Source organism: Eurypyga helias, unplaced genomic scaffold, assembly GCF_000690775.1.
Source record: "Eurypyga helias isolate BGI_N326 unplaced genomic scaffold, ASM69077v1 scaffold8834, whole genome shotgun sequence".
NCBI lineage: Eukaryota > Metazoa > Chordata > Aves > Eurypygiformes > Eurypygidae > Eurypyga > Eurypyga helias.
The window spans coordinates 24,859-47,956 of record NW_010248159.1 but is presented as its reverse complement, the minus strand read 5'-3'; the positions used below and the strand labels follow the sequence as shown (position 1 = coordinate 47,956).

At 40.1% G+C, this 23,098-nt stretch overlaps 1 protein-coding gene across 1 annotated transcript in view; it reads left to right on the top strand.

The window, feature by feature from the left end:
- Positions 1–6: 6 nt before the first annotated feature.
- PPP2R5A (protein phosphatase 2, regulatory subunit B', alpha) overlaps positions 7–23,098 on the top strand; it is a 41,297-nt gene continuing 18,205 nt past the window's right edge. Inside the window, exons 1-3 of the mRNA XM_010150965.1 lie at positions 7–27; positions 17,312–17,508; positions 22,596–22,697. Coding sequence (XP_010149267.1) covers positions 17,383–17,508; positions 22,596–22,697 — 228 coding nt within the window. The 5' untranslated portion in view covers positions 7–27; positions 17,312–17,382. The remainder of the gene's footprint in view (positions 28–17,311; positions 17,509–22,595; positions 22,698–23,098) is intronic.

Genomic DNA, 23,098 nt, shown 5'->3' with positions numbered 1-23,098 from the left:
AGCTCTCGCCGCTGCCCCAGCTCAAAGGTACCGTCTGTCGCCCTCTCCCTCCTGCCCTCCGGCTACAGGTGCCGCGCTGCCCGCCCTGGCCTGCCCCCGGAACCCTCTGCCCTTCAGCCGCGTCCTCCTCCGCTCCCGGCCCTTCCCGGGTAGGGAGCTTGCGGGAGTAGGGCTGCCTGCGGGCGGCTCGCGCCCTCCGCCCGTGTAAACACTCGCCGTGCCCCTCCTGGGTAGTTCAGGAGTAAACGTTGGGAAGGCGGGCGTGCTTCCTGAGGGCTTATTCCGAAAAAGCAGACGGTAAACTGAGTTGGGAAGCGCTAAAACCTAGGAGCGGTAGCTCCTCCCACGGGGGGGTTTTGCAAAGAGGAACTCTGTGCCTGTGGCATAAAAACCCGAGTGAGTTACCGGAGAGGGTCTGCGTTTGGCTGATTTGTTCTTTCCCATCGCTTTTTGGAGCGTGTTTGAACGAGGTTTTGCCTGTCTTGTTTCAGTGCTCAGGAGGTGCCTCAGAGACCTTCTCCTGCCTAGTGCTGTATGCGAGCGCTCGCAAGTGAATGAAAACTGTAGGTGCTGGCGTTGCTGCCGATAAAATAAGTAGTGGAGGTTTTATCCTTTGTACTGGAGCTAAAAATCTGAGAAGACTCAGGTCGTTAGATTGCGACAATCAAACGAAAGGTAATTGCAACCTTCGCACACCTTTGAACATCAGAATAGGTTTCTGCGTATTTTTTCTTTTAAGAATTACAAAAGCAGCTATCGGGTAGAGAACGTAAACTTGTTCAAGTGCTTGAGATAGACCTGAAAAATAAGGGGGAGATGTTATCTTAACGTGAGCCCAGCGTATTAGGTTTATTTCCACTAGTGTTAAAGTCTTAAGGTTTTTGAAGCTGCATCATGTGACGGTGGAAAAAACCTCTGGCGATTTGCAGCAAATATCCAAAACCTGAGTGAAATACAGCAAACTTAAAAATATTCCTAGATATTAAGTACTTTTTTTTCTGTTTGATTTTTAGTCATGTCTGTCGTATTTCCAGACCATTTTTCTCCCTGCTTTTGAGTGGCAGATGCACGCTAACCAAGACACTAGCTATTGGCAGAAATGTGATTAAACACAAATGAGCTCGGGCAGGAGAGTAACGGAGAGTTTTTTAGCATGTTTATTGCAGCGGCTTGGGGTGTTACTTTTAACCACAGCAGGACTGTTCTTGCTGCTTGTTTTGTGCTTTTTTTTTTTTTCTCTGTGAAGTTGTGTCTCGGTACACTGATTTGATTTGAGGGATTTATAACCGGAATAATTTGAAACCAAGATTTCGTTTATGCTACTCACATGCTGTTCACATTCACTAGGCAGTGTATTTTATTCAGAGATCTTTTTTCTAAAACCATACTTGAGACCTTGTAAAAGCACTTGGTGAATGTCACACATAGGTGGCAGACTTCAGAAAGTTTGAGTCCTGATCCAGCAAACAGTTAAACGTACATATTTTATGCAGGGAGTAATTCCAGTTTAAATCTGCAAAATGTCCAAGTTTACATTCTGTGCTGGAGCTGTTAATATTAAGTTTTTAACTCTGTATGATTAAGTCATACAGTTTTGTGAGTGTGGTTTTATGCCTTTTTACTTCTACCAGAAATTTTGTATAGCATCGGCAGCTCAGATACTTGGAAATTTGAGGCCAGTGAATGATCAGAGGGATTTTTTTCAGTTATGCAGAGTTTTGTAGTAGTTCAAATTGCCTTAAATTCTTAAAGGAAAATCACATTTGTTTTTATGCTTATGATTTAAACTTAAGACTTGCCCTCTAAGCCTGCTTCAGAACCTAAATTGTGGGCAAAATGCACCTTTATGAATTACAATATCCCAACTGGCCAGTTAGCAGAAAGTCAGGCAGCACCCTTCTGTGTGTTTTTCTCCCTTGGGTTTGTGATGTTAGATTCGTCCTGAATGTAGCTATGGGTGTAGGGCAATTTCTCCTCATCTGCTTGAAGTACCCTTTCTCCCCTCTTCTCTTGAACCTCCATTGTCCCCCAAACCAAAAAAATCTTTTAGAAAACAAGTGTAAATTGCTCCCTCCAAATGTATTGTTTTGTATGACTTCTTGTTCTAATTACGTATGTCCTGGGAAGATGCAGCTTTGCTTCATTCTTTAAAGCCAATGTGGAATTCGGTAATAGTTGTGATGCTGCCAGCATACTATCATCTACAGAGCAGTAGCCAGCATTTCCAGGGAGGGGCTGAAAAAGGAGAGGACAGTCATTATATTGATGCCTAAGGGTGCTCAGCATACACTCATGCAGTTAGATTAAGACTTTCTGCTTTTCCAGATATCTTCAAATCAGTGGTTAAATGACGTGTTTGAAGCCCATGTTGGGACAAAAAGTAGCGTTTTGTAGATAAAGTAGTAGTCGGGTGTTATGCTGCTGTAAAATATTTAATCTTGTTTACAGTTACTGTCTGGTTTCATCGCTTTTTAAGAAAAATATTCTGAAATAAGGGTAAGACTTCTAAAAACTCCCCAGTAGGTTTGTCAGACTGCCCTAAAATACTTGCATCCGCTTTACTGGAAGGAGAGAGGTTCAGAGGCAAAATAGAAATTACCCAACCACCTTAAAGTACCTTCTTGGGTAGATAGTGTTGTGGGTTTCTTTTCCTTTTATCTAGGGGCTGTTGTTTGTTTGCCAGTGAAATGGCCAGATCAGATTGTGTAACACGCTTTTCCTAGTTGTGTTGTGTGAAAGCCTGTAGACAGATTATCTTAAAAGTATGTGTTTCTGGAGCTAATTGTACTACTGCTGTGTATTAACAAAACTCCTTGATTTTTGGCTACATCTTGTATCACTGCTAGGAGAAGAAATACATCTGTAACTAGTAGGTAACGGTCCCAGACAGTAGGTACTCTTCACTTTGGAGGTTTTGTTCGGGGAGTGAGGTTGAGAGGAGGAAAGGCAAGACTGCGCGTTGTCATTAACATACAGCTTATTTGTCTGTGTGATGATACCTGTCGTTTTTCAGATAAAAGCTCAGTAAAACCCGACTGATGGCAGGATACATCACGTAAATTAGTAATGTGTTCTTCAGTCAAGTACGCAGGTTTCCTATGTGTGTGTTATTCAGGAGAGTATCTGTATTATTATTACTGTATTATTTAAAAGCCAAATAAGAAACAATGAAGACCCAGTGACTGTATTTAAACAAAAAGAAAAAAAAAGCTTGTTAAATGTGTTAGAAATTGAAGTTGCTTGCCCCCCCCCTTTTTTTTTCCCCCCAATCTTTTAATTTTGTTTTAGTTTACATAATACAAATCCTTTGAAAAATCTGCAACCAAAATAACATGCTGCTTAACAGCAGGATTTTATCCCTTCATGGGCAATTCTGAGAGTGAGTTTAAAGAAATCTGGGAGAGGAAGTGTTATTTTTGATGTCTTAAGAAGTGGTAATTTTGTCTCAATAGCAAGTCTTTTAAAAAGGCAGCAGTAGCACATGCAGTTACATTCATTTTTGAAAAAGTGATGCAGCTTGACCTTGGAACCTGCTCTGACTCATTACAGTACAAGTATACATGCTTTTTTCTGTCATGTTTTGGTTGAAGAACCATATAAAACTACAGGTGGAAAATAGTGAATAGCAAACATAGAACTTTTTTCTTTGATGTAGCAGTTAATATGGTCTGTCAGGTTGTAAAGCAAATATACAGTTTTTTTCCTCCCGTGTACCAAACATGTCAAGTGCAGCTGGAATGAATAAACATTTCCTGATGCCTTTCTGTGATCTCAGTAGCAAATATCCATTTAGGAAGATGCATGTCACTGCAGGTTTATTTCCTATATTGCGCTCAGAGAAGAAATACATGAAAAGGAATTACTAGTATTTGCTTCCAAATTACATTGTCTCCTCATGGAGAAAACTGTGGTCCTTAACAGCGGAACTGGAAAGTGGTCCAGAAATCTTTCATCCGTAGGCTAGGGATGGATATAACTGCCTCTGTGGGGCTGAGAATGTACAGTGGTGAAGCATACCAGAACAAGACTTTTTCTAAGAAGACCTTCTACTGTGTAGTTTGAGCATTCAAATATGGGGTCTCAAAATAGGTGTTAACAATAGTATTTTCTTGAACCCTTGAGAGAGCTTGGATTTGACTGAAAACCAGGTGCTGTGTTCAAGCTAAGCTTTTGTGGAAATGAGACAGGAAGGCCTAATAAGCTTGCTTATGGTAATATTTTAACATTATTAAGTCTGTTGGGGTCAGTTCAGACCTTAAACTTCCAGTGTTTTGAGTCATATAGTGTGTGCTTCAGAGTGTCAAAAATAAGTGGAGTTAAAAAACAGCTGGGAGGAATTCTTCTCACACTAAGTTGCTTTTGCTCCTTAAAGGAAAATGTCCTTCAAAAATGGTTTACTTTTACTGCAGCTTTAATAGATATTTGTAAGTAAAATTACAGTTTTCTGTCTCAGACTTGCAGTTTTTTGTATCCCTGATGATTCATTGTTATTTCCTCTTCTGTAGTTCCCCCATCCTATACCTCTTGTATTCAACATCCCTTGCAACTATGGTCTTCTGGGTTGAGTTTTTCCTTGAGAGATCCTCATTATTCATCCAAAAGAAAGATGATGTTCTGTGAGGAATTTAGGTTTAACCCTTATGTATAATCTCAGCAGGGCACACCATAAAGTAGACAAAACTTCAGTGAAATTGCAATCTTTGAGAAATGCAGAACCTATAATAGGTAAAGAAGCCTCAAGTTTTTTTAAAATATTCTAATGTAGTTCCCTGAAAAAATGGGCTGTTTAATTTTTTTCTATATTAAGGAGCTGTTCCTGGTTTATGGAGTGGAACATTTAGTCTTTTAATTCTTAACAAATTGACCTTTTTTATTCTCAGACTTGAATTTTTGGTCTTGGAATATTCTTCCATCAAGAGCAACTCCTAAATATAGAGCTTATTGACAGTCTTCACATGAACTTTTCTATTTAAATCTTTCACATCTTCTGTGTGCCAGCTTAGTATCAGATTTCTTTTTCCATATTAGTTGCTTTCTAGTTTAGTTAGTTATTAGTTTTGCAGGTGCTGAATTAAATGTTAGTTGCTGTAGGAAATACAAATGGAATTACTTATTACTCCAGGCTATCTGATCAAAAGATTATTTCAATCTACAGATTTTTTTTTTTAGTATCTATCTTAAAATCATTCAGTGCTTTTAAAAAGATATCCTACCAACAGTTCTGGCCAGATTAATATTCTCTTCAAGCATAGAAGGATATATGTTGTGTTACGGAAAAAAAGACCCTTCCCTTGGGAAGGGTACAAAATTCAGCTTCTATGCCATTGTAGTCCTGAATCCTATTTTAATCTAGCAAACTGAAATTATATTTATAGCCCCATAACAGTGTGTGGGTTTTGAAGGTTGGAACCACAGCCCAACTAGATGATTTGGTAGTAAATAATGCCTCTGTATAAGACTCCTTTGGCAAAACGCTCTGCTAGAAACTGGGCCGGCAGTGACAGCTTCTTTTTAATGTCTGAATCATTGATTTTTATTGGAGAGTTACTGAACTGGTTCCTGATAAGTTTTGCTGAGTTCATGGGCAATGGAGTGTGGTGTCTACCAGATGCCTATTTCATAGTATACTTTTGACTTAAAGTCAGAGCTCATCATTGTGAAGTTTGCCTACGATTTTCCTTCACAAGACCTTATTCTCAGCTGCTTACAGCATTGCTGAACTGTTTGGACTGAAGTTTTCCATGCCAAGTATGGACAGTTTTATTTGGATCTGTTCCTCAGGCTAATTTTCTTTAGTTTCAGGAAAAACAGTTAAAACTGCTTTTAAGACTAGAGTAAAAATAAATCGTCTGTTGTCAGTATTAAAGAAAAAATAGCTATCTTGAGGATTACTTGCTGTACTTTGGAGCTTAGATCAATTTTCATTAAGAACTATGTGCTGATTTGGCCCAAATTCTACGACATGTTTAGTAGTCATTGTAACTGAGTAGCAAGACTGATTTGCTATTTACTATGCTGTTCTGGATAGATACTTCAGTATATACCATGCTACTCCCCCCTACCATACTGTGTAAGGCTACTATGTATGGCTCTTGTTCCATCTTCTTGTCTGCAGTGCTAGGCATGGGAAGCTTGTAATGTATTCTTCCACAAGCGAGAACCCAGAAGTAGTAGGCGAGGGAACAGTATGGAAGTGGTGGGCTGATTAGAGAAGTCTAAGTGGGAAGAGAGGGCAGAAGCTAGCTCCTCTCCAGTTGCTGCACTAAGTTCAGTATTTAGAATCTCAACACTCCTGTTGGCTGTGAACCTTTCTGGAAGTGCTTCTTAACATACTCTTTCCTAGTTTCTTCATAGTTTTTCAAAAGCTTCCCATGATAGTCCTGAAACTTTGTGGGCTTAGGGTTTTTGTTCTGTGCATCAGGAATTGATTGCAGCTAAGTTGGTTCATTGAATGAGTGTTTACTTGAGAATTTAAAAATGAGAACATAACTGCAGTGACCGTGATTAGAGCATGAAATTCACTTTAAGTCATTGTGTTTAGTAGCACTGTTTCTGGCTGCTCTACGTTGTGGATGGGGAGTGAAGCTGAGAGAGGCTGAAATGTAGATGCAGGATACTAGGCCTTAGTATTTTAAGGGTATGGAGGCTGTAGGAAGAGACAGCAGCCTGATCAGAATTGTAGGTGACTTGTAGCCTGCTAAAGTTGTACCATGTTTTGCTGCTGTGAATATGGTGGAGGGAAAAGGCCGTAGATTTAACAAAAAAAGACTGGTGGTGTGTTGCTCAGCTGCCTTTGGGAAAAGGTTTTAGTCTTATTCTCATCACAAGTTCCCTCTCTTTGTCCTTGTTTCTCACTCTTACCAAGGAAAGCTTTGGTTAAACTGATAGTTTTTGTCAGCTTCATTGTTACAGTAGGGTTCAGAAGAGAAATAAGAATTTTGCTGGAAGGTCAAGGTGCAAGGAACAATGAAAATTGTATTTGCACATTGTATATTCAAGAGTGGTGCTGCAAAAGGAAGATATTCTAATTCTAATAAGTCATTTTTAAATCTTTGAGAATGAAAGGCATTAAAGCTACTCCCTACCACAACAGGAAAACATCCAATGTGTTACACAAGTTCACTTTTTCAAGTTACTGAACAAAAGTTTGCATCTGAGACCATCCCACACTTGAAGAGTTGACAAGCTCTGGATAATGGAGGTGAAAGCAGCACAGCAGATTTTCTCAGAAGCACTGAAAGAGTCGGTGGGGTGAGCAGTTTAGAGAAGGACAGTATAGCATGGGCCAGGAGGGCTGATCTGAAGGAGATCAGGAATAAGAAGTCACAGCAATTTGTCTGACTATGATGGGGGAAACAGCTTTGTTGTGAGACCCCACCTGGAGTTCTGTGTCCAAGAGGAGGCTCCGGGGAGACCTTATTGTGCCTTCCAGTACCTGAAGGGGCCAACAAGGGAGCTGGAGGGGACTTTTTTACAAGGGCCTGTAGTGACAGGACAAGGGGTAATGGGTTTAAATTGAAAGTGGGGAGGTTTAGATTGGATATCAGGAAGAAGTTCTTCCCAGAGAGGGTGGTGAGGCACTGGAACAGGTTGCCCAGAGAAGCTCTGGATGCCCCATCCCTGGGAGTGTTCAAGGCCAGGCTCGATGAGGCTTTGAGCAACCTGGTCTAGTGGAAGGGGTCCCTGCCCATGGCAGGGGGGGGTGGAACTAGATGGTCTGTAAGGTCCTTTCCAGCCCAAACCATTCCGGGATTGGTGCTATTGCTGTATTTGAGAATTAGCAGGGTACACCCCTGCATAAACAAGCAAACTTTTAGAAGTGATTTGAGAGGTTACTTTGTTTCTGTGGATGGTTGGTCATTTAAAAAATAGCAGCACAGCTTTCACTTAATTTCTTCCCAAGTAAAATTCTATGGGAAGGTGTGTGTGTGTTTGGGGGAGAATGGGGTTTAAAAGTTCCAATTTGGTGTAATTAGGTAAAGTTTTTGAGAAGCATGTGATGTTTTTAAGTAAGCATAGAATTTTTAATTTAAGTACAACATATGTGTAAGACTGAAGGGCTGTTAAGCAGCATAAATTTGAGTTCCATGTGTATGTAACAGGAAAAAAATGATGAGAATTGCACTTAGGTTTTGAATTATATGTGAAATTTATGCAGCTCAGTGTTGTTGGATCCTGTAGGAAAACAATTTTTCATCTCAAAATATTAATGATTAAGATGCATATGTTAGAACTCCCTGGGGAGGGGGGAGGTGTAGGCTGGGTCCCACAGTGCAGGCAGGAATGACAAGGTTTGGTAATATATATTTTTATGTATTTTCCCTTAAGAGTAGGAAGCAGGAGCAAAGAAAATTCAGTACATCAAAATGGTGTAAATGAGTTTAAATATAGCTAAGAGATTTTGTGGAATGGGAATATGCTTAAGTGTAGGATCCCTCATTACTGAACACTTCATGTTTACATTTTTTGATAAAACATAACTGCTTGAGTATGGCTAAAAGTGATTGGGGAAAAAAAAAGGTAACTCAACCTCTTATTTATAAATGCTAAACGGTTAATTGAAGTGGGTAAAGAGATCCTGCAAGTGCTTGAATATTTATCAGCTCAGGCATGATCTGTTCCCATTGAGGTCAGTGGGAGCTTGGTCACTGAAAGCAGCATAAGCAGGATTTTACCTGTGTTTCCAGTCTAACTAAAATACCATAATTTCAGTCAGGCAGCAGTTTTGCAGTTGACTTAATAGAGAGGGGACTTGTTCCAACTGTAAGTACAGTTTCTGTCCTTTCAAGCTTAAAAGGTGCAAATCAATTTGTTTTGGTCTTCTGGTCAAGCAGAGTGGTGATGTTCCTATGAATAGAGAATGTTTTTAATCCAGTACTGTATAATGGTTATTGAGCTTAAGCTTTGACTGGGTCCCTGTGGCAGCCAACTTGGTCACCTGTCTTCCAGCTGTCTTTATCCCCTGGCAATGTACCTGCAGAGTACTGCAGCTGCTGGGGGGGTAACATAGGGAGTAGAGCTGCTCAGAGGTTCTTTCAGTTCTTCACAGGGTAGGTGTGAAACAGTGCCTTGAGTCCACCTTGTCACAACCTGAAGTGTTGTTTTAAATCTTCAAATTACATGTGAAAACCCAAAACTGTGTTGAATACTTGCACTCCAATCAACGGAGTTTCTGTAAGAGCAAGTGCTTGTGTTTGGGAGAAAGTGACAGTTTGCATGTCAGGAACAAGCAGCATCATACCAATTGTCAATTCTGACCTTTTCTGGTTCGACCATCTCGGAAACTTGGTCTGTAGTCTCTTGGGTCTTGCTTGTGGGTAACTTTCCTGTTGCACGCTGGGTTACCAGGACTAAAGAGTTGTGCACCAGCCTCTGTGCGTGCTTTCAGCTTGTGCCTAAATGCAGTGTAACCTGAGTTAGTCTTTAAAAAGAGACCTCTTTATACCCCCAGGACTCTGACTTTTATTTGCCCTTTTGTTAGGAGGATTTCTTGAAAGCATGTGTGTTTTACCATAACAAAAACCTTCGTGGCATTTCAGTAGAACAAAAGTTATTTAGGACTTGTATTTTCTGTTTTGGGAAAGGGATTTAAATTCATATGCCTTTGTATCAACTCTTGTAATTTTAAGTTAGAATCTCAACGTAAATGGCAACCTTTGTGATAGGATTTATCACCTTTAAAGTTAGCACTATCTTCCTTCGAGGCAGGCTTCTTAAGTAACAGTGATCTTATTTAAATTAATAATCATGAGCTTACACCTTTGTCAAGCCAGTGAGCCCATTATTTATGATGCCTGATGTGCAGGAGAGAATCCTAAGAGCCTCTGGCTGTATTCAAGATAGGTCTGACCTGGCATGTGATCAGTCACTAAAACTGCCTGATGGTTTTTAAATGAAGACAGCAAATACAGTAGCTGTGTATGCCAAAACCAAACAAATGCACTGGGGAACATAAGAGTTGGCTTACTGGTGGAAGGAAGCTTGTTTCAAATACAAGAGGAGTAGCATAATGGTTTTGTGAAAACCTATACTACAGCTGTGTAAGAAGTGGAACGTGCATACAGTTAACCCTAGTCCAGTTGCTCAGCTTCTCAGGAGTTTCAAAAGCAGCATTGAATCAACTGTGTCAGGTCATGGGTCAATTTTTGTTCTTCTGGATTCCTCCTTTTGTTGCATGTAGCTGAATTTCAGTTCATTTCTGAAGTGGTGGTGTGCTCTGGAGGAAACGTATTGTTTGACTGAGTTGTACCTTTTGTTAAGGATGACTTCAGGGTGTTTTATGTTCCTGTTCCAGTGGTTGGTATGGGTTGGTTGTGTGGGTTGGTTAAGAAATCAGTGGTGCTTTACTTCACCTTTTTGAGGAAGTGTGGTAGAAATGAGGTGAATCATGGCAGATGTGATTACTAGTGTCTTTGGGGACCAAGAGAATAATTTCTATTACCTTTTGCATCTGACTGCACGTTCTCTTCTGTAATTAGTAGGAAATGGGGCTATTAATATGCAAGCAGAGTAGTGCTTACTGTCTAAAGTGTCTTGGTTTACTCAAATCTTCATTAAAATCAAAGGATTTAATGTGCTAGTAGCTGGAGAATCTTAACTACATGAGATGATAGGAAAGCTTGGAAGATGGTAGAAACAGTCTAGGTAAGACACTTGCAGTTTGCCATCACGACAGGGAGTCGTATCACAGAATGTGACAGATGTTAGATCAGGGTCGGCTTTTCAGATTTCCTGGGCTGATTTGTTAAGGTCAACTGCTGGCCACGTGGAATGGCAGATGAGACTGTCTGAACAAACAAGCTGTTACTGGATGGAAGATAGCTTTCCAGGAGCACTTTTAGTAAACGACTTCAAAATTATCTTTAGCCTAGGCTTTATAACTAACTTGATAAACCATGATGTTGTGTGAGAATAAAAGTCCCTGTTGATCATTATACGCATCTGGTTTTACCTCTAATGTGTTATTTTTAATGTTTTTCCCTTTCCCTGGCATGTTTCAGAGAATTAATCTTAAATTTCTAATGAGCAAAATTTGTGAATTTTTTTTTTAGCTGTTTCAAGAGAAAATGGAAATTGACTTGGATGGTTGTATGATTTTTTTTTTTAGCAGGTTGGTGTTGGCAGTTTTAATTTGACTTGGCACAAGTGGTTGGAGAAGGGTGTATATTGAGTTGGGTAAAACATGCTGTAGGGACAGTTGAGCAACTAGAGTGTCGCAGTAGAATTTGGAAGTATTGTTCCTGTGGATCTCATGGTTGTCAGGCAGGACTTGCACTCTTGCCTATAAGTGGAAGTACAGCAGAAGCTCAGCTGGTTATCTTGACTGCCCCTTTGCAGTCCTTTTTGTTTCTGAAATGAAGAGGTTAAGTGTTAGTAAGGGCACGCGGGTCCAGGTAGGACTGATCAGTGTGCCTTCTGTACCTTTAATTCTGTGCTAAGTCTTTGCTTTGGTTACCTCCTGTATGTAGTATGAATTGCCTTGTAGCATGATGTTTGCAAATACTGTTCTACTTTGTCTTCCAAACCTCCTACTCTAGTGAACAAACGGACTGCTCTACAGGGAGCTGGTTATCTCCCTGTTGTAAGTGTGTAATGTTCTATCAGACTCCCTTATCTGAGCTGGGAAACCGGAGCTCTGTTTATTGAAAACACAGGAATTTATTCAGCCCCTTCCAGCATCAGCTGTAGACTTTTGGGTAACAGGTAATTTGAAAATACATGCTGTCAAATTCTGGATGGCAGGGGGCAGGGATAAAACCTACAACTCTAGTCTATTAAAGAAATGGTACTTATTCCTTAGGGTGGCAAACTCTGTGTGGAAAGCCTGAAAATACTGGTGACAAGATTCCCTGGATACCCAAGGTGCTGTGTGAGTGCTCATCCGAGTAGCCTCACCAGTTTCAGTTGGGCTGTTGAGCTACCAAAAGCTGCAGTTGTGGGAACTTCTCTTACGGGTGTATGGAGTTACTGGAGAATGTTACAGCCTAGCAGTATAGCCAAGTATACTGTGAGATGTTATACAGTGGCTACATTTTCCTTTAAAAAGGAGATTAAAGTGATTAAAAAAAACACAACAGCGTATTACTCAGAAAAGTAGTTAACTGAAAAATACTACCTACGCTTTGTTATCTCATACCTCTGCAGTTGGATGATGTGCTTCCAAAGGAGATGGTGAACTAACTTAACAGCTCGCAGCAGCTGAAGGGAGTTTCTGCTCCCATCACTAATCTTCTGCCAGAGATGATGCACATCAGGCTCTTCCAGAAGCTGTTTACCCTTGCTAATATGGCCATGTTATTGAGTTAAGCAGCTCACAGGAGGGTCTGACAAGTTCCAGAGCCAGTGTTGAAGGATGGATGTGACTGGGAGCAGAGGAGGGAGGGAGGAATAAATGGCAAGGGGGTAGCAGGGAGAAAGACCTCTCTTCTTTTCATTGTCAGCCATCTATTTTGCTGCCTGTCAGGCTGCACATGTAGTCTTCTGAGGACCTGGAAACATATTCTTTGTCCCCTGTTGTAACATCAGTTGCATCAAAACTCCATTTTTCAACGAGGCTTTACCATGTGCCTGTAACACAAATACTGACACCTTGATGCAGATGAGAACTCCCCAGGACAAAAATAAATCTAAATTTAGGTTAAACAGGCACTCCCTATGTTTGATTTATGTAGGCTAGGCCAGAGTTTACCAGACTAAACCCTTTCCAGACTAATTCTATCTCGGAAAGAGCAGGCTGTACAACTGTGGTGATTCTCTGTTGTGAGGAAATAAATAAAAAAGCAAAGCAACCCAACACTTGATGCCTCATAGTACTTGTGCTCCTCTCTCCATGTCAGTGTTAGGGCTTCATTCTGCTTTAGCAGATGCCTGCACCACTGAGTACAGCTGCGTGTAGTACAGCATGTGTAAGTGGGCAGCAGAGACTAAATGCCAGACTCCACACTCTGGCATGTAACTACAGCACAATCCTCGTCATGTATCGGTCCTTGTCTGTATTTCAGGTTGGTAGGGAATTGTGTAGAAGTGTAGGATTGCCTACCAAGTTCAGTTTACCATAAGGAGAGATGCAGTACTTGATTCCATAATATCGTTGTCTTAAGTGTTTGAAAGGGCTGTATGTGAACTGCTTCAAGAGGCTGTCGGAGGAAAACTTCATGGTTGCTTCTCTGGCTTCTGCACCCTTCTGGGGTAGCTTTTTCAGGAAGAAGTAGAAATATTTAGAGAGGTTAAAAAAAGGAAACTTCAAGAATGTTTGTATTTATTTTGTATTGGTGGGGAACGTACATACTTCTGAACATTCGGTTTGTGTAGGTGAGAGTGGAGTTTTTGTGGACTTAGATTCTAGTTCCTGCTACTGGAGCAAGGATTATGTTAGGTTCTCTGGCTTTGTACAGAAGGTCTTATGTAAACAAGTATGTTGAGAAAGGAGAAGTCTGTCTTTTCCTTCTGGGAGAAATGCCTGTAAACATATGAAGTATACTGTGGGAAGTTGTCCTTGTAGTTCCCTGGCTGGTGATGTGGTAGTGTTTTGTCTCCCCAGTGATATACTAGTGAGGTTGGTCAATGACCATGAACTGTCACTATCTATAGTCTGTTTGGGCCCTCCCTGAAAAAAATCATGCTTCAACTCAATAGCCATGCTTAGGCTTGAATTGATGACCTTGTTTGAAAGCCTTGGATTTAAAGACAAACCTGTACAATCACGCAGTTTTAATGTTTAATAACTAGTTCAGGCAGAACTTCCAAGTCAACCTGTTGGTATCTTTATATCCTTGGATATTACAGCTACTGTCGGTGATGGTCAGGATTTTGTAAATAGTAGAAATAGTCTGAGAATTTCAATGTTATGAAGTGCAAGGTCAAACGGACTAATTTAATCGGTTACAAAACTGTCTATTGTGGAAATGACCAGAGGCAATGAATATCCTTAGAAAGAGTCATAGTTAAAGTGGCTGATAATTTACAATAATTATTCTGGTGTTGAATGGATGCTTTTTGTCTCTAGGATTTCCTACCATCATATCCCATTAAGAATCAGCTTTCTGTAGCTGCCTAAAGCCTGATTACTACCTTGCTGAGGACCTCGGATCAACTGATGACCAGCCAACCAAGAATGTAACAGCAGATGTAAAGAATTTCCTGTATCATCCTTCTGCCGAGCAGCCTCTAGGAAATAAAGTTGAGGCGATCGATTATGCTGGATCAGGCAGCATGTAGATCACTTTCTGGGGTGGGGTTTAATGTAGGCATTGTAACACTTGTCCAAATAAGATTAAATGTCTTTGCTCCTGTTTAAGACTTCCTTGTGGTTTGCCCGTCCCCAGCCCTCCATGCCTCCTGCTTTATCCCTGAAGTGTCTTTCCCAACAACACGCAGCAATTCAGTGACAGCCTGGTAATAGAATTAGGGCTTAATTTTAATCCTCCCCCTGCCCCCCATTCCACTTCAAAATATAGCCTGTCAACAGGGTTATTTCACTGAGGCCTCCACTGTCTGCTTGGAACCTGTTCTATGGTCCTTATGGTATTTGGGGTATTTGAAGAGAAACGGTTATGTTGAACTTCAGACCTATAGTGTAAATCTTGGTAGATGTTAAATTAAAACTGGCTTAAAAATCATACCATGGGTTGTTAACTACTAAAGGTGGAACTCTGATGTTGATGCAGTTATGGTGGCACGGTTTAGTCGATTCACAGAACTGGAATAAACCGTGGCAGTGCGGTTTTATCATGGCATATGGTTGTCAAGCTTCTGTTGTGCTGGAAAGGATGTTTAAAGACAAGGCTAAAGAATGTTGTCTGACAAACAGATTTTCCCAAAAAATCACTTGATGGTTCCCATGTTACCTCTCATGACGCTCCCATGATGAATGTGTGATGTGTCAAGCAGGGATTGAGTGCATGGAGCCAAGTAGTGCTGGTAGAACAGAACTGACTTTCCTGTACCTTATTTATTGCCATGCTTGCACATAATTTTCACCTCTTGCACAGGTCTTATTTCATGAATCTTTTTATACGTGTGGAAAATGGATGTATGCGTAGAAGAACATACTTTCTTTGGTCTTGCTTTGAATGGTATGAGTAACAAACCAGATTAATGGGCAGGTTTTTCATTTGAGAAATCCTGTCTAATTGAGATAGATCAGATTGCTGATGAAATGGGCTGGTGATGCATGGCAAGAGAGATAGGATCTCTAAAGTCTAACTGAAAGGGGCTAATGCAGGGGTTTCTTTGATATTCTAAGGAAGGTAATAAGTGATTTGATAATTTTGTCTTCTTACTTGCTTTTAACCTTGGGCCTTTACTCTGGTTTAACCACGTTAGGAGTGTATGGATGCTGTCTGCTGGTTTTTGAAACTTGGTAAATTTTGGTTGATACTTTGTGTTATCGAGTATCAACTAAATACAGTGTGTTAGCTGAGTCCCGCTGCTGGGCTGTTGTGACTTGGGAGTATAGTTAAGTTTGGTGAGGAAAAATAAGAACAGGCTTGAGTCCTGTTTGAGTCTGGCTGTCAGCTTGGGGCCAAAAGACACCATCCTCCCTGTGTGGGTTCCTTAAATTAGGCTTTTTAGATTTTATCCTCGGCATGTCACTGTTATTGCCTTGTTGCTATGATACAACACTTACTCATGCAATCTGCTGTCGAATATTAGAGGATCCGAGCTGAGATGTTATGTAACTTACAACTGTTTTTACAGCTGATGTTCGTTACTTTGCAGAGCGTAACGATTCATGTCTTTTGTGGTTATCGGAGCAAAATAAGCATCCTGCAAGATTTCTGTTTGAAAGAAAAAATGGTGAAAACTGCAGATTTAACATTCAAAAGTATGAATTGTTCTTTATGAGGGAGTACTAATTGCTAGCTCTTTTCCAAAAGCTCACTGAAGTTGTTATGCTCAGTTAATAGGATCGTAACTGTCAGATGGGGAAAGGGAATACAATACAACGTCCTGGTGTTTGAACTTTCAGGACAGAGCGAGCAGTTGGGATTACAGTGGAGGCGTTTTAGTCCATTTCAGCAATTACTTTTTGCTTGTGGAAATGAAAGAATTCTATCAGGTAATTACTAAATATTACAACCACTGTTGTCTGTAGTTGTTCCAGCCACTAAATGGAAGTGTTTTGGTAAGAAGCTTGAGGACCTGGCATTATCTAAGAGTGTTTGAGTTGTTAAACTTAGAAATTTAAGATGAAGCTTAATTAGAATAATCTCACACTTCTCTTTTGTTTGAAGATCTTTTGATATGTTCAGATTTTAGTGAGATTTAAGGTTTTTCAATACTTGGTGTTACAAGGCAGCTGCTTTTTTCTTGTCATGATCATTTCATTAAGATGAAACAGTAGTGCTAATATCAGTACAGCAGTGAATGAATGAAGCCAAGGGATCAGTAGTTTGGCTGTAGACAGGTTTTGTTTGTTTGTTAAAACCATGGCTGCTTTTGTTGTGATCATGCAACTCTTCAAACAGTTACAATATTTTAAGGATTAAGTGTTAAATTTTTGAAGTATACTGTACTTAAGCCATCTTTTTTAGAGCTAATGTGAAATACTAATGGAGGAATTTTGCTTATCAGCTTATAGAGAAACTGCACTCTAAAATGAAAATGCCAAGTCACAGCCAAACATGCTGTCTTAATAGGCCAAAAAAGCTGGGAAACATTACATGATTAAGTTTGTAATAAATTATTTAGACCCAAGCATGAAAGTTCAGGATTAATCCTTTTGAAATACTGGAGTTGATTCGTAAGAGAAGCACTCATCACATGGTGTCAAAAGTATGTGAAGTATTTTGCACTGGGGTAAAAAGACAAGGTTCCTTCAAAGCAGATTTTACAGTTTTTAAGCAGGTTACATAATAAAGATTAGGGAGCAGAATGAGACAAATCGGATGAATGAAAGGTTAGTATGATGCACTGCTGCTGTGTATGACTCTTGGTGAGTGAGAGTTGGTGCTTATTACTGTCTGTGTTTCAAATAAAGTCAATTCAGGAACTCGTTTTCTGTAAAGGTATTTACTGCCGTATGTTTCATACAAGAAATAACGGATAAACATAAGTTGTGGATGGTGGGTCTCTCATTCTAACGCACTTAACAGTGCATACCTAACAATAATGCATAAATACAATAAATATAAGGAAATACAAACCAGTTACTTCAGTTTTGACAGTACTGGCTATTAATTTGCTGCCTGTAGAGCATACTCTCTTCCCCATAAAAACGATAACGATGCAAATTTTAGCCAACAAAATAGAAATCCTCAGTTTGCTTCTACAGACTTTAAGTGTTGGTTTGGTCTTTCTTCTTTTACAGATGCCACCTTTAATGAACAGCAAGATCTTTTTTGTCAGAAGTTGCAACAGTGTTGTGTACTCTTTGACTTCATGGACTCTGTTTCAGACCTGAAAAGCAAAGAAATTAAGAGAGCAACACTGAATGAACTGGTTGAGTATGTTTCAACAAATCGTGGAGTGATTGTTGAATCAGCTTATGCTGACATAGTGAAAATGGTAAGTAGAATGCTGTTATGTTTTGAATTTTAGTGAAATATCTCAAGTGGTTCATGACTCTGTTGGTGTCTAACTGAGAATTGCTGTTGGTTATTCTGCTTATACAATGTAATGTAATTCATTAATGTGAACTTGGCTTTACAAAATTCTTTAGGAAAGCTTGTAAAAACAAGCAACTTATAAGTTTTAATTATTAGCTGAAATATGATGCATTCCCATTAATTAAAACAAAAGAAGGGTATATTGCAGAAATGGCAGCTTGGAGTCTGGGTAAGCTTTGAAGTTCTCATTCAGAAAACGGCAATGTTTCAGTGCTGCCCATCTCTCTTTAGGGATGGCAGTGGAATGACAGGCTAAAGCTTTCCAGTAAAGCTACTTGCAGGTACTAGTGTCAACAGAAAGGTGTAAGAAAGCAACTCTGCTTTGTAAATACTTTGTAAGGCTGTTTGCTATTGTTTTGGCCTTGGAGAGCTGTGCTAGAGTAGTCCAAGTAGTTTACTCGTAAACCACAGGATGACTTGTACCGTGCAATTTCTAGAAATGGCCTGTTGAATAAGCAACCAAATATTTGTGGTCGTTATCTGCTGACTTTCTTAGGCTTTTATACGTATTTTCAAAAGCACTGTAACTGATGTTTGAGATGCCTGTACTCCATGTACAGGGAATGCAACCCAAGGACATTTGACAATAATCTGCAATATTTTAAAATTGCTTTTTCTAGAAATATGAAATGTAAAAGGAATGCTGTTTAGTGTCTGTGTTTAGGTTCTCTGAACTCTGGTTAAGTTTAAGTAGGCACAGTGCTGACTTCCAAAGTAGCTACTGGGAGTATAAGCAGACCAGTTCAAATACAGCCTATGACTTCTGTGGTTTTCTATACAGTTCAAGCTATTTTTTCTTAAGGTTTTCTTTATTTTGTCTCTTGGTGCGTTTTGGGTGGTTTGTGTGTGTGTTGTTTTTTCTGTGAGCAGCTGATATGGAAGATGGGATCTTTAATATAATTAAGTGTAGAAATTTTGCCATTATACTGAAGGGCCAGGATTATTGAAACACTTTTAATCATTTTGACTGTTTCACCAGATGCTTGTTATATTTTACAGAACATTTAGGACACTGGGCTGCATTGTATAGTTTTTGTTGTGTGGTATTTAAGGATCTGTGTTTCTGTCCTAAATGGTTTTTACACAAGAAATAAAGGACAGAATACGTCTACACAAGAAATAAAGGACAGAATACTTCTTTGGTGTGGTTTTTTTTTTTTGCTAATGGTGGCAGCAGGCCTGAATCCTAGCAGTATTTTCTTGCTCTGTGTGCCCTCTGTAGCCTCCTCTTAGAAGAAAGAGTTTACTAACTACCCTATCATACTTGCTGAAGGGAAATTTTCTTTTGTATTTAAGTTGTTTTCTTTTCTTGGAGATAAGGTGTTGCTGAGCTGTTCTTTTGAGGTTATTGTTGTTGTGCAAATGATTGGGCTGTGTGGATGCTTGTTTTTCCTTCAGTAACAAATTTCTCCTCTAAAATGACAGAAACCGAAGAAGGCCTGAAATGCTCAGTGAGAGCTTTCAGAGCTTGAGACAAAAGATCCCTCCAAGCCTGAACAGTATTCCTAGTCTCCCTGGCAACTGGCAGCAGCAAAGGTCTTTGCTGTGAATTAGGACGAAGTACCAGCTTTCAGAAAGAACTTTGGACGGGTCTCTCCCTCCAAGCAGCATGTGTGTCAGGCTCGAGGCCTCTCATTGTAGCAAATCTTCTATGAGGTTTAAAAAATATAATTTAAAAAATTTTTAGACTGTTCAGTGTTACTACATTAAAAGAAAAAGCATTCAAGTGTTTGCAGAGTTTGAAGGATAGTGGTTTGGGGATGAAAAAGTCGGAATCGGTCTTAATGTAAACCCAGCTATCATCTGGCTGGTAGTAAAGGAACAGCCAACAGAAATTCCCTCAGAAAAGCCAGAGTGGCATCAGTGGCGGGAGAGGAGGCAGTTTTTTTTCTAGGCCTGGGACACCCTTCTTCCAGCTTGCAGAGGAAGCAGCCCAGTTTCCCTGGAGGTACCCAAGTCTTGGGGAGGCAAAGTCAACAATCCCTCATAGATATCGAGAGGAAAATAAGTTGTTCCTGACCAGTGCTTAGGTGGGTCTGTGCAGGTGAGGAGGCTGCCTGGTATCCCTTCCCATCACACAGTCTCTGTTACCACGATGGCTGCTGGGCCGCCACCACACAGTACTGGCTTGGGAGGTTGACCCTGCTCTGCTTGGACGGATCCTGAGGGAGCACTGGTTGAAAGGACTCAATGACTGGTTGAAAGCCACTAAGGGTAGAACAAGTTCATAAAAAATAATCTGGTTAGGCAGATGCACAGGACACAATGGTTTTTGTTGCCCCAGGCAACCTGATTTTTCCTATAATTCCTTTGCCAAAGCCTTTGAATTAAAAACCGAGGAAGCTTTGCTTACAAGTGGTTTTGAAGCGGTAGCACAGTGGTCTGTGCACCTACCTCCTAGGTCATCTAAAACTACTAGTGTCTTCTCTGGGAATGCTCACTTGAAAGTACTCTGAAGCTAACAGCAAATTAGGGTTTAGCACTGTGAATATTTCAAGTTTTAAAACTCCCAGGGAAGTGAGAAAGCTCTAGCCTTGAGGTTTGGGAGCGCAACAGAAATGTCCAGTAACGGACATAAACAGTAACGGTTTACATGTTACTCCACCATCTCCTTGAGCCTGCCAACCTCCCCTCATATAAAAATCCCATGCAGATGAGCTTGTCCTAGTACCTCCCGTAAGCTGTGAATTCAGATTTTCAAAAAAAAGCAGGTATCCCTATCGGCACACCCAGAAGCTGGAGTTAAATCTAGTACTTCTCTAAAGGCTTAGCTCCTTGGGAAGCGTACAGGCAATAAGAGAATCTCTTCCCCCACCTCCCCTTTTTTTGCTTTAAAATCTAATTGCTGTGTGCTGATACACTAACTGGCACATTTTCAGATGTTGCTTTCACAAAAATTTGAGGTGTAATTTAGAAAGCTAATGCTGGGTTTCTCTGGAAACCTCTCCAGCTGTAAGAGCCTTGCATGATTTGTATTTCTCACATTGCAGTTTTGGGATAAGACCCTGCTTAGGAAGGAGAAGGGATGTTATAAGTAATGAGAGGATATCAAGAAGAACTTGCCCCTAGAAAAATCTCAGGGGTTTTAATCCAAGCCACATTTCTGATCAATGCTATCAGCAGGACCTGAAGCAGCAAATGAGATGGGAAGCAAAAGTGTTTTGAACATAATGAAGTAGATGAACCATTAATGTAGGGAGACAGGCTAGTGCATAAAAATGTTAGAGTTTATCCTAAGTTTCATATATCCTCAGCAGACTAGTAATGCTAGTGGAAGCACTGAATGCTGTGGAAACTATAAAATTAATTTCCTAAAGATCTGATTGAGAGGCTTGTGATTTGTTTTTGGTGCAGAAGTATAGTCAGTGGGTTGTACCTTTCTTTTGGACTTAAAATTTTTGCCTTCTGTGCTAAAGGGTTGACTGGTTCAGTTCAGGACGCATCTAGAAATAAAAGGATGCGTTTTCAAGAGGTGTTACCAGACGATTTGTAAGCAGAGGTAGGGAAGCCTCCATAGGGGACTGATTTGTATGCTGGATGTTTTCGTTGAATGCCTAGCAAGAGTACGCAGAACCAGGATTGCCATCTTGGTTTATGGGCTTGTTAAAAATTCACATTCTCTGACTCCCATTTCCTCTTCTGCCTTCCCCCCCCAGCCAGTTTCTCCTGTGCTTACAGTGTTAAAGGACACCTGTACTGTTTTGGGGTGGGCTTTTGTGCTGTGCAGCTAACTGGGAGATGCTGTAGTGCCCGTCCGTACAGGACACTGCAGCTGCTCTGGAGTAGAAGGCCAACAGCTTCCCCATGTGCCGACAGGAGACAGAATGAAGCGCACAGGAGGAAAGGAAAAGTCAGTTTATGCAACAGCTCTGTATGGTGTTTAATGAGGCAGCTGGTTCTTCTGTTGCAGAGCCAGCTGGGTGGCTTCAGGGTCTTTTAAAGTCCTTTTGCAAAGTTCTCCAAACACCTTGGAGGCTCTGTGGAAGCTGTGCCACTGAGAACTGTCAAACATTTTCTCCTGTGTTTGGTAGGCGTGGGTGGTTAGCAGCTGCTTGACACCAACTTGATCGAAAAGTCTGGGGAGTTTGAAAGATAAAGGAAAAGTTGGGCTAAATGTGTTCCTAAAAGAACAGTAGAAAATGCAGAAACAAAATGAACTTTGTGGTCTCTGTTGTTTGTGTTTAAGAGATTTAAAATCCAGTATGTCACAGCTGGCAGAAGAGATGATGTTTTTCTTCCGACACAGGGAAGATGATATCCAGACTTCTATATACCTCAAAAATTGCCAAAGAAATAATTTTAAAATTGTCTTTTTGAAATTGAGTTGCTATGACTCCATTGTACTTAAAGTAACTTGGTAGCTAATTTTCTCAGTGGGTGTGTGGTTTTCTTTCCCCAACTTACTGTGTGTTAAATCAAAAACTTACAATTGTCAGGTATTTCTGACTTCCTCAAACCTTGAAACATTTTGAAATTGTGAAAGGTGAAAAATTGTAAGCAGCTTTTAGTATTATATTCAGTTCTTTAGTTAAAAGTGAGAAATACCTAATTTTAGGTTTCTGAATTTCAAGTTGTTTTGGGGATTTTGTGCCTTACACGTGAAGAGAGCTCTGTTTAAATCGTGATTGGTTAGTCATACTGCATTTGTTGTCTTATATAAAACCTCAGCTCTGTGTCACATCCCTAACAATTGGCCTTTATAAGGGGAAACTGAAATTTCTGTAACTTTCATGGTTTCAGGGAAAATTTAAACATGACTCTGTCTAGCTATGAACTTGTAAAATGGTAAGATACTGTTTTCATTGGCCTGTTTCAGACTTTTGGCTGTTCGGCTTTAGCAGTTCTGTGGGGAAAAAGTGACTTATGTTAATCTTTTTTAAAGATGGTGTTATGTGTAATTTTAGGATAAAAGCACTACCTTGCCAAGTATGATCTGTGGAAGCATAAAAAGCAATAGAATTAAACTAATTTTTTTAACTCTTGCAGATTAGTTCTAATATTTTCAGAACACTTCCACCTAGTGATAATCCAGATTTTGATCCAGAAGAAGACGAACCAACTCTTGAAGCCTCATGGCCCCACATACAGGTATGCAGTTCCTTTATGTTCAAGCCTTCTTGTAAGGCAAGGCCTGTGAGTAGATACTTTCATCACCTTCTAGATAGAGAATGACTCAAATTGCTTTTTTTAATACAATTGAGTTTCTATACTTGGGAAGGAAGTGGTGCTTTTCTTAACACGTATAAATATGGCAGAATGTGAGTTGTCCAGTTGCTTAAATACCCTTTTTATTGGAGTGATTGCACTGTTAAAATGTGTATGTCTGAAATATGTGGCTATTGTTTGTGATTGTGTTCTTAAGAGGCTTGTTTTCTGAACTAGAACAGCTTTTTTGTGCGACTTCAATAAAACACAAGTGGATGTTAGCAGTTTGGTTTATTGCGACAGTAACAAAAAATGGAGTAATAGCCTTTATTTGTCTCTTAAGC